This window comes from Trachurus trachurus (assembly GCF_905171665.1).
Source record: "Trachurus trachurus genome assembly, chromosome: 14".
Taxonomy (NCBI): Eukaryota; Metazoa; Chordata; class Actinopteri; order Carangiformes; family Carangidae; genus Trachurus; species Trachurus trachurus.
This window is the reverse complement of record NC_139903.1, coordinates 8955967-8967438: the sequence shown is the minus strand read 5'-3', so window position 1 is coordinate 8967438 and position 11472 is coordinate 8955967. Positions and strand designations below refer to the sequence as shown.

At 43.3% G+C, this 11472-nt stretch overlaps 1 protein-coding gene across 1 annotated transcript in view; it reads right to left on the bottom strand.

The window, feature by feature from the left end:
• Nucleotides 1-594: 594 nt before the first annotated feature.
• Nucleotides 595-11472, bottom strand: part of auts2a (activator of transcription and developmental regulator AUTS2 a) — a gene marked incomplete at its 5' end in the record, with an annotated part of 323339 nt that continues 312461 nt past the window's right edge. Inside the window, 11 exons of the mRNA XM_083986047.1 lie at nucleotides 595-2093; nucleotides 2864-3110; nucleotides 3281-3364; nucleotides 3474-3554; nucleotides 4704-4845; nucleotides 5579-5650; nucleotides 5990-6019; nucleotides 7161-7232; nucleotides 7371-7466; nucleotides 8924-8968; nucleotides 10333-10571. Coding sequence (XP_083842173.1) covers nucleotides 728-2093; nucleotides 2864-3110; nucleotides 3281-3364; nucleotides 3474-3554; nucleotides 4704-4845; nucleotides 5579-5650; nucleotides 5990-6019; nucleotides 7161-7232; nucleotides 7371-7466; nucleotides 8924-8968; nucleotides 10333-10571 — 2474 coding nt within the window. The 3' untranslated portion in view covers nucleotides 595-727. The remainder of the gene's footprint in view (nucleotides 2094-2863; nucleotides 3111-3280; nucleotides 3365-3473; nucleotides 3555-4703; nucleotides 4846-5578; nucleotides 5651-5989; nucleotides 6020-7160; nucleotides 7233-7370; nucleotides 7467-8923; nucleotides 8969-10332; nucleotides 10572-11472) is intronic.

Sequence of the window (11472 nt, the reverse complement as noted above, 5' to 3'; positions counted from 1 at the left end):
ACACACTTTGCTGTCAGTGCTAAAGTACCTGTACATTCCAAGACTGTTCATTCTTGCTCCACATCACTTTGCTGTACAAGAGGAAGAATGAACACAAAAAAAGCTGGAGCAAACTGGAAAAAACTTTTTAAAAATGTATTTTTTGTTCCATGATTATTGTCTCTTTGTAGTTTTTGTACAAAAAACAATTCATCGCACGCGGGCATGTCGCTGCCCACATAAGTTATTCACAGCTATATTACAGTCTTTGCTTTGCCCAAAGCTAAGTGCTTGGTGTGAGTTCAGTGTTACACTGTAAAAACTCAAAATCTTACCAAGAAAATTTGTCTTATTTCTAGTCAAAATGTCATTTCTAGTTAAAACAAATCTCATTCTACTTAAAATAAGACTCATCACATTAAAAAGTAGCTTGTTTTTAGACACTTTTTACTTCTTTCAAACATATTTTCACTTGGAATAAGTAGAAAAATCTGATAGTGGGGCAAGTTTTTCTTTCTTATTACAAGCACAAATAACTTCAAGTGAAAATATGTTTGAAACAAATGAAAACTATCTAAAAACAAGTTTGTTTTTAAGGTTATGAGTCTTATTTTAAGTGAAAAGAGTTTAGTTTTGACTAGAAATGAGACATTTTGATAAGAAATAAAGACAAATATTCTTGGAAAGAGTTTGAGTTTTTGCAGTGTTAGTGAGGCACAGGGCTGAAGTGGCGCCGAGTCTCCGCAGCTCACCGCGCCTCGATGTCTTTGTGCGGCGGCGGCCTGTCTCTGATATCTGTTGCCATGGGAGTAGTCCGTCTGGGCGAGCCGGGCCGGGCGCCCAGCGTGGGGATGAGCGGCGGCGGGGCGCTCAGAGAGGCGGTGGGCGGCGTTTTGTTCAGAATACCGTTCTGATGCGCCGCTGCCGCCGCCGCTGCTGCTGCAGCCGCCGCCGAGGGGCTGACCCTGGAGAAGTGCATTCCTGGGAGCCCCGGCGCCATGAGGCCGGGCGCCGGGTGGGGGGGCAGGTGTCCGTCGAGGGCGGGGTGGTGGTGGTGCAACGCCTGGTGGAGGCGGCCGTGCTCGTAGTCCTCGCGGAGCATGTTGAGGCGCTCGCGCTCCTCCAGCTGCGCGCGCTCCTGCTCCCGCCGCTGCTGCTCCAGCACCAGAGGATGATGATGATGGGACGACGCGTGGTCGCGGTTAAAGTCGTGAGGCTCGCGGTCCCGGTAGGAGCGCTCGGCCTCGTACAGGCGCGGCGGCCCGGCCAGCCGGTGCAGCGGGTCGTTCCTTAGCAACAGGTCCCGCGTGGCCACCAGCTGGTCCGTCCGCCGGTGGATGTCCAGACCGCGGTACGGGTCGCGCATCGGGTCCCAGTGGAAGGCCGGGTACGGGAAGCGGTCGGCGCCCGGGATGGGGCTGATCCCCATGAAGGGCGCCACCACGCGAGTTCTCTCCAGGCCGCTGATGCTGTTGATGGGATGGACGCCGGCCATGCCCATCGGCACCGGCATGGAGGAGGAGTGGGGAGGAGGAGGAGGAGGAGGGTGGAGGTTTGGCGTGGGGGGCGTGGCCTGCGTCGGACGCTGCTGCTGCTCGCCGCTCGGCCGCTCCGTCGTCGGCGTCGGCGGTGCTCCGTCCTGCTCCTCCTTCCTCTCCTCCTTCACCTTCACCTCGTTGTTCTTCTTCTGGTGCTCGTACGGCAGCGGCAGCTCCACCTTCTTCTCCAGCAGCAGCGCCTCGCGGCTCAGGCCGCTGCCCGGCCGCTCCAGGCTCGTCTGCCGGATATAGGGCGACGCCGTCCCCCTGTTGTTGTTGTTGGACACTTTGTCCTCGTTGGACACTCGGCTGTCGTGGATGACGGGCGTGGTGTCCTTGTCGCTGTGCTGGTTGTTGTCTTTGAGCTTGTGGTCGTCCGTGCCGTTGTCCTTCCAGGACTCTGAGTGGTCCCTCTCTCTGTCTTTAGCCTTGTTCTCCTTGTCCCGCTGAGGCTCTCCAGACACGGGGGTCAGGTGGTTCCTGTGGTGCTCGGGGGGCCGGCTGTGGCCGAGGAGGCTGATGGGGTTTACGGGGACGGGCGACGGATGGCTCATGTGACGCTTCTCCACAGAGTCCCTACAGACACAAAGTCCCGCGTTAGAACCAGTAACTTTTTTTTCCAGATTAAAAACTCTCAGCTAAAACATGAAAAAACAAACAAGTAATGTATTGCATCACAACAAGCAAATCAAACTCCTGTTTATCCACTATTTATAAATGTTTTCCACAGGGTTTAAGTAAAGTGTAACAAAACGTACATGTGAGGAATAGAGACCTTGTACAATATTTACATAGTGTGATCACTCTGTGAAGATAGAAACAATAAAATGAAATATTGACTAGCACAGTACTACTGTAGCCCTTATTTCTTACCGTATCTTATTCTGTATTGTAAATTTATTGTGAATCCGCTGCTAATATTCAGTTTTTTCTTATATTTATGCAGATAACAATGCCATGCAGCGCTGCATGGCATTTTCTTCTTATCTTTTACTGATATAAATGCTGCTAGTACTCTGTCCTCTCTTATATTTATGCAGGTTGCCATCTGTTTTCTTATTGTAACTGTTGCTAACACTATATCTTTTCATACTTATGCAGGGAGCTTCCTACTGTTATCTTTTTGTATGGTATGTCTGTCTGTCTGTCAGGACTACGGATGGAAATTAGCTTTCAGATAAATCCGGCATATTTACATGACGTGAAATTGTTCATTAATGTGCACTGTCCTCGTCAAATAAACAATAAAATGAAAAATGAAAAATCCCAGTGGCCTTGGAACAAAGTCTGCAGATAATCACACAGTAATCACATTTGGCAGCTACTGTCTGTCTTACTGAACCCACCTGTCTTTGTCGTCTTTACCGACCAGCGAGTCTCGCTTGTCAGAGTCTCTGTCCCTCTCGTGTGAGCTGACGGAGGCGCTCCTCTCAGAGTCTCCGGGCTTCAGCCACGGCGGCGGCGTGGGGAAGGACGGCGGCGTGCGGTGCAGCCGGTTCCACGGCTCCTGGTGGCCGCCGTTACCGTTGTTGTTGTTGAAGTGCTGCTGTGCGTTGGGGCCGTCTTTATGGCCGAATACTGAGTTGGCCGCCGCTAGGGATTCAACACGCGGAAAAACACGGGAGGACACAAGTTAAATGCGTATCTCAACATCTTGATTTGTTGTGTCTGAGTAATGGTAACTAAAACGTATAGTAAATCTCTAGTTGAACATGAAAGGCTATTTCAGATGCAGCAGTGTCATTGTTGAGGCTAAAACTCACTTAGTGCTGGATTCCCCAGTCCTCCGAAGGCTGACGAACTGAGAGCTCCCAGTCCTCCAAATGATGCAGGCCTCCCGAAAGGTTCTGGTGGGAGACACGACATGTTACTGACTGTGTGTCCAATCAATCAACATCTTCATTTTTACTTTTTCAGAGTGAAAACAACGGAGAAGAACTGAGGAGACGTCCTTACCTAAGTGAGACGCTGGGGCGAGGAAGTTCCCAGGGTGGTGCTGTGGATGGCCGAAGGGACCGGCTGATGGGTGCGTAGGACCTGAGCACGGACAGACAGAAGATTTCAACATCGATCGACTAACAAACGTAGGTCGATATTAATTTTGTATAAGAATAGAATGTCTTTATTGTCACTATACACATGTACAATGAGATTAAGAGCTCTCCTTCAGTGCAAACATATGCATAGAATAAAGATAAATTCCAATAATAAATAATAAATCTATGTATCATAAGATAAAATCAGTTATATATATAGTATGGATTATTAAGAAAGATTGCACAGAAGATGAGTATTGTACAGTGGGTGGTTGAGAGGTTGAGACTGTAATGTCAGTTTTTTTTTTCACCTTGGAAACTGTAGTTACAAAAAAAATGAAACCCTTAATTAACTACAAACTAATCATTAAATCAATTCATCCAAATGCATTTGAGGTAGTTTAGAAATAAGCCTTAATATTTCACTCTGTTCTCAAGAGCATTATCAAGTCTACTCTTCATCTCCAAAATATCCCACTCAGTTCATATCATCACAAGTTTTCAAAATGTTGTTGTATATGTTGTCTGTTTGTGCATTAAAAAATCATATCTGCTGATACATTGTAGCTAGAGGTGAGGCTCTTGGGATGGAAATGCAGTTCCACATGTTGGTCCAGATTGGTCCATGATTAGATTTTAATTTTAGTTTTAACTGTCCTCCTCCAGCACCATTATCAGGTCAAGGTTTTAATTTGTAAAATACTTTGGTTTATGACCAAATACCTGCAAGGTAAATGGCATTCCCTCGGCTGTGGTTTATAGAGCAGACAAACATGCTGGATTAACATGCTTGCTTAAATCTTGAGTGCTTGTATCAGTCTCAACCTCCTACACAGCCTTTAAATCCAGATTGTGTTGTTAAAACAAGTGTGAGTGTAGTATTATAATATAATTGGTTGTCTGAGGGGAGCTGCACTACACTGACATCCATGTGAGTTAGGGTTGACATCATTATTATTATTTACCCGGCGTTGTGGGTGAATCCTGTTGCTTCTGTCTTGGAGCTCGACTCAAACAATAATGTGAACAGACAGGAGGAGTTTTCTCTGAACAGCAGGAACTGATCGACCGCTGCTGTACATCAGCGGCTACCGGCGCTAACCATCAGTCAATCTCTCGTCTACGCTACGCAGAGATCCCAAACACTCACCTGCAGCGGAGAAGAGAGTGGCGGGGCGTGCCAAGTCGCTGGGGTGATGGATGGCGCCGAAGATCCCGGGGCCTGGGGGTCGACTCAGGAACTCGGGCTTGAGGCCGAAATCGAGCTTGTGAGGGTCGACCTGCATCTGCTGCTGAAAAACGCCAGACCGACACAGAGGAACACATGTAAAACCCTCCACACACTGCTGCTGCTGCAAAACTATCACTGTTGTATCATTGTATTGCTTTGCAGTGTGAGATGTGATAGGAAAACAAAAAAAAACTATGATGTTTATTGCGGCAGAAGCCAAGATAAATTTAATTACCTGTCATTTTAATTGTTTTAACAGTAGAAAAACAGTGTGAGAGTAGGATTACTTTTACAAATCTATGATCACTATCAAATGAGCACAAAGGTCGGCTTCTGTGTTTACAATGTAATTAAGAAGAGAAGCACTGATAAAATAAACTAGAATAGAAAAAGAAAAGAAAAGATTAGTCTCTTTTTGAAAGGCTAATTAGTCCAAAATATACTTGAACTGTTGCAGCCAAATTCAAAACTCCTGCAGATTTGTATCCAATTAAGAAGGAAGTGTCCAAAATCAACACGACACAGTAGTTTAGTTCTGAGCAGCTTTTTCAGTGTGTATTATGCACACACACACACAGGAAAACACCAAAAGGTGAAAACTCAAAACAGACTAAAAAGAAAAGCTGATGCATAAAGTCTCCCAGAATGAAGGTGACTCAGCTCCAACTGAATTTGTGGGAAACTATTTCACTGTCTCTAGTGTCTTTCTTGTACACTATATTAAACAGTAAACTAAACACTGTGTTAATACATATATCTGTTACAATGTAGAGAGGAGTAAGGAGAGTCCTCACCTTCACTTTCTGCTGGTGGTGATAGATTTGCCAGGCGATATGGACATGCATGGCGCACCACTTCCCTGGTTTCTGTACAAGACAAAAAACAACATTTTTATAACATATTTACTTTTTTATGTGCATTTCAAGTTACACTTTCCACAGAAACTTTGTGGTGAGGTGTGTTTTCATTTTACAAGGACATATAGTCGTATCTAGGCTCCTCACATCAGCCCAAGACGCTCTCCACAATGAGCTCTGTTGTGATTTAAACTACGACACTCAACCTCCAAGTGCAGCGCTCATTTAATTAAAGACACTATTTTAGTCCATTAGCAAAAACCCTTTAAGGCATTTGCCATTATCGTGTGTGTATCAGTGTGTGTGAAGGTGCAAGAGGCTGAGACGCCGCGGGGAGTGAGCACTCACCCTGAGAATGGGCCGAAATGGATCCGTTAGCTGATAGAGAGAGAGAGAGAGAAAAACAAGTTGAGTTATTTTGCTTTCAATCATGCAGGCTGTAATTAGTCTCTGTGTGGAGCGTTTGTTATGATCCACATAGGAATGTTTAAATTTCCCTTTGAAATTAAGCATGGCGAGAGCAATTACCACATGGGTACAAATAATAAGACCAACATGGCAGCAGAGAGGATGATGGGAACGTGTACTCCAGTTGTTCAAAGGTAATCCGATCGGATTTTGGATAATGGATTGGATCAAATCTTTGAAAATGGGTTGTTCAAAACCAAAACTTTTTAGTAGGATCGGGATAACTTTGATAAAAAAAAAAACAGGATTATTCTGATCCCAGCAGTCGGGTGGATTCAGGGAGATTTCAGGAACAAAATGATTTAAATTAAATTCAAACTGGTCAAATAAACAATATTTATAATGTAGTATAAATAACTATATAAGTATATATATATAAGTTAACTTTTGAATATTCTAATCTACAACTGAAAAACTTTTCTCCAACTACTTTTCCCCAAACTGAATTTAATGAAATTTTAAGTTTGAATTTGAAACACATGGGGAAATATTCACAATTTCACTAATGTAGTACTGTATATTTGCTTTTTTTTACATTTATTTTAACAGCCCAACCAGATGGAGCCTGGCTGTTTAAAAGAAGAAACAACAAAGAGCACAGAAAACAATACATACACTCCGTTTTCAAATAAACACACTTTGAGTGAGCCCATGCTGCTGTTCTACCTGTTGTCGACCAATCAGCCTTCATTGTGATGCACAGTCTCATCTAGAGAACTCATTATCCGGATTTGGTAATCTTGAAAAGTTTGGATCTGAATTCTGGATCAGACTGATCCAATCCTACTTTGCTTTGAACAACTGGGATAAAATTGAGACGGATTACGTGATCCTGGATAGCAGAAAAAGGGATAATTTTTATCCAGATGAAACCTTTTGAACCACTGGGCCCAGCTGCTGCCCACAAACCAACTGTATACCAATTCTTTACAGTGACTCGATTTAGTGTTGAAAACCTCTTCCTCTGACGCTTCCGAGGTTTATGTAACATAAACACATATACAGAGGGTGTAGAGGTTGTATCTATACTGTGAGTGTTATGTGCTCTTACCCTGGGGTCCTTCTGTAAGAATGTGTGTGGGACGGCTCCCGGTCTCGTGGACACATCCAGTGGATTAGAGGTCTAGAAGAGCAGCAGACAAGACGCACATCAAAAAAACAAGATTCTCTGTAAATAACTCCTATTTTCTGTTTGTCTTTCTGTGGGTGGGTGTGCGGTGGTGTCGCTGTGCGTTTTTATTTTTATTTTTATGTTTTTTACCTTGGGCTGAAAGGCGCCCTGCAGCGAGCCGAAGGGCCCGGTCGGTGGGATGACGGGGGGAAGGCCAGACATGGCCGGTGGGTAGGAGTGGAAGAGCTGAGGAAGAAAAGAGAAAAGAGGAGGAGGAGTGAGGATGGTTTTTGGACCGGCGGTGAGATGCAAACGGGTTACAGTGACGGATGAGCAACGTTCACAATCAGAATTTTCCATGATGGCGGGCGATGGGGGGAAGTTTCAGACGATTGCCTGCATGTTTCAAGAACTGAGAGTTTATAAAATATTCCCTGCTCATTCCCATTGGATTTAAATAAGGGAAAACACTCCTTTGATATGAAAACTAGAGTGTTGTAATACAAGCAATATGCGTGTAAACCAAACAAGTGCTCAAGGCCTCCATAAAATTATCCAGAAGAGAAAGATGTGTAATCAACTACTCAGTGTAATTGTTCTTGTCAATCATATTAGCCTTAGTGGAATTAGAGAATGTTTTTCATTTTCAACTCGCATGCTCGCCTCCATTTATTCATGGATGCTGCAACAAAATTATTTAAAGCCAGAATGAATTATTAGAAGCTCTGGAGGCTATGCTGCAAGGTTTTAAAATGCAACTTGTGTTTCCCTGTGCATCATGTTTTACGACATCACTAAGTTTATAGAGAGGAAACGGCTCCATGGAATTTGCAGCTACCGATAATAAGACAGAGGAAATCCTGAGAGTCAGAAATGAAGTGCTTAAAAACAATCTACCGACACTCTGTAATGTCTGTCTGAATGCAAATACATGATTTATCTGATATTAAAATCTTCATCTTAGCTTTGAGGGGCAGTTTAAAGAAAAAGCTTTCTAATGCAAGTCTGTGGAAGCTTCACCAAACGTGGCGAGAGAGTGAGGGGCTTGAAGTCCCATTTAGTGATTAATATTGAGCAAGCTGTTTAATCATTTTATACAGACTATGTCTAAATACTTTTTTTATTGTCTGTTTGGTTTGATTTTTTGTAATTATTGTTTGATATTAAAAATATGTTAATCTAAATCCAAGGGTGTATACAAACATGTTTAATGTGTCCTGATATACTGTATGTACTGTATGTATGTACTTTGTTATTCTTCTATACACATCAATAAAGATATGAAACAGAAATATTGAGCAAGCCACTACTGTTAGCAGACAAATACAAATGCAAGAGTAGTCAGCAAGACAAAGCTATAATATTCCTCTGGTAATGATGCATCTGTATAATGCAGCCATTGTCTCCTTCTGTATTAATTTCTATGCACAATCATTTCTTTGTTTCATGCATGCACAATAAATCTTGTGCTCCTCCAAGGTCTAAGAATCCACTATTGTTTCATTAATCACAACATTTGCTGCAGTTGAAGGGTGAGATGGTACAACTAGGATTCTTACAGTGTCTATTTAGAAGAGGATGAACGTCCACCACAAACACATACACACACACAGACACACAAACTAGCATTGACTGTAATGGTGTAATGGGCAAGCAGCTGAGTGCTCTGCAGGCAGATAGTAGTACGCAGTAGAGAAACTCACGCTGTGTCTGTAGAAGGGGTCGACTTTTGTTGGGTATTTTTCAAACTGTAGGAGAAATGAAAACAGAGCTACAGTAAGTACAAATAGGTAAAGAAGACATGACAGGGTTCAAACACATTTGACATTTTCTTTTTCCAGACTTCTCTGTAAAAAAAAATCAAATAATTTGTGACATTTGAGTAATTAGATGGATATCATGTAATTAAATTATGCAATGAATCGTTTGTTTTCATTATTCTGAATTGCATGCCATTATGTCACCAAATCATTTCCAGGAGATTGTAGCTAATAGCACATGGAAAATAATTAACCCATATATAATAACTTCACATGAGACCAAACCCAGATAAGCTTTAAGATAAACATATTTCCATACAATAGTTTCAATTTTCCATACTTTTCCGGACCTGAAAATGTATAAAATCAAATTCCATACTTTTCCATACTTGCATAGTAGGAACCCTGACATGATAACCTACACATGCACACTGGTCGTTTCAGGCCAACACAGAACACATCACAAACTCTATTTTACGACTAGTAGCATGGTGACAGACTGAGGTTATGTTTACAGATGTCGACCGGTTGTCAGAGTTCTGCCGCTTCCCAAACTACAACGTTTTTATCCTCCCATTTTCACGACCGTGTGAAGACCTTCTAAACCGAGCACGGACTCTGTGTCTCATTTGGTCTCCTTTTAGTGGTGCAGCACAAGCTCAGGGCGAATATTTCCCCAGTCAAGACTAAACACTGCAACCATAAAGAGGCTTTTTATGGCCTCATTAGCTGTCAGAGGCTTCGCCGTGCTGCCTTTGAGGTATCATCAGAGCCAAGCAAACCCTCTGTGGGCCAGGCAGTTACGGACGTGTGTGTATTGATGCGAGTTTTAGGTTCAGCCACCCATTGCCTGTGGTCTCCCCCAACAAACAGCGGGGCTCTTAACATGAGGCATTTGCCAGTAATAAAAACCCTCAAACAGGACCAAATGATGTCATTAAATTCAGAATGAATTAAGTGTATTATGTTCTGAGAGCTGGCTCTGAACTTAACATGCTTTGGGCAAGTTATTGCCAATTTAGAAAATAACGGCGTTCTAGTCTGGAGTCCCGCCGTATGCCAGAGAAAACACTAGAAAAGGCTTTCTGGGAGAATAAAGGCATCATTGTGGTGCGGACGGACACACATGGTCATCGTTGAAAGGCCGCCATAGAAGCTCACAGGTCCCTGCAGTGTGCTGCTCACACACATGTCACTTGTAAAATCTTCACTCTCACACCCACAGAGTGAAAACACAGCCACGCCAACGCCTCTGCACATTTTAAAAGTCATTATTAGACATAAAATCTTTTGTTTATCCCTCCCCTCCACCCTCTTCGACCCCAACACAGTTGCTTTCTACTTATCCTCACATTTCTGGCAGGGGTACGCACCATGGGCGGTGCTGGGGTGGGCATGATGGCGTGGGGAAAGGGCGTGAAGGTGTGCTGGTGGGTGTGCTGGTGGGTGTGTTGGTGCTGATGCTGGTGCTGATGCTGGTGCTGGTGGAACTCAGTGCGCAGGTAGGGCGGGGGGCCCAGCGAGGCGCCGCGGTCGGCGCTTTGGGAGGCCAGGAAACGGGTGTTGAGCTCCTGGCGCAGAAGGTCTTGCTCTGGAGGAAGTAGAAGCAACAGGGCACGGTTAGGACTGTTGTGGCAGAAAAAAAAAACCTTATCTAACCTTCATCTTTCTGCTACCATCTATGGTGTTCGGGTCAGTTTTGACTCGTGTTTTAAATCAGCTGTAAAATACACTAAAAACATTTTTTTTCTTCCAATTTGTTTTTCTTCTCTTGGTTACATTGTTAGGCTTCCTTATCCATGAAAATATTGGTTTCAATACTTTTTGGTATGGGCTCCTAGGCCTTTTTTTTGTCAGTATACCCCTTGGCCTCAGTTGAACCTTCTTGTCAGCTTTCTGCTGCCATCTATGGTGTTAGGGTCAGTTTTGAGTCTTAAATCAGCTGTAAAACACACTAAAACAATTATTTATCATCCCATTTGTTTCTCATCTCTTGGTTACATTGTTACGCTTCCTTATCCATGAAAAGGTTGGTTTTGCACTTATGATTTCATGATTTCAAGTCAAAAAGCCTTGATGCTATAAACAAATCTAGGTGGTACTTTTATGCATTTAAAACCTGAAAATGGGTCACTGGTGACCCGAACACAAGAGAAGGGCTAAACATGAAAAGTAACTATCCTTGTATCTGTAATTAAGACATATTCTAGTTAATTTAATTACATTTAAATTAAAATATTCCCCATCTTGCCAGGTCCTGCTGGAAGCCATCAAAACCCCCTGGAGGGAGCACAGCGTGTAACCATGTCAGAGTTAAGTTATGTGTTTTTTAAAAATGAAAGAATAAAGAAGGAGAAGAAACAAGCAGGAAATGACTGTTATTATCAGCGTGTCATTTCAAATTTGAGCGAGGCTCAAGATGATTAGAAATGTCTGAGTGCTGGAACTGTCAAATGTTGTGATTTGCTACGCTACAGCCCCTCTGAGAGAAC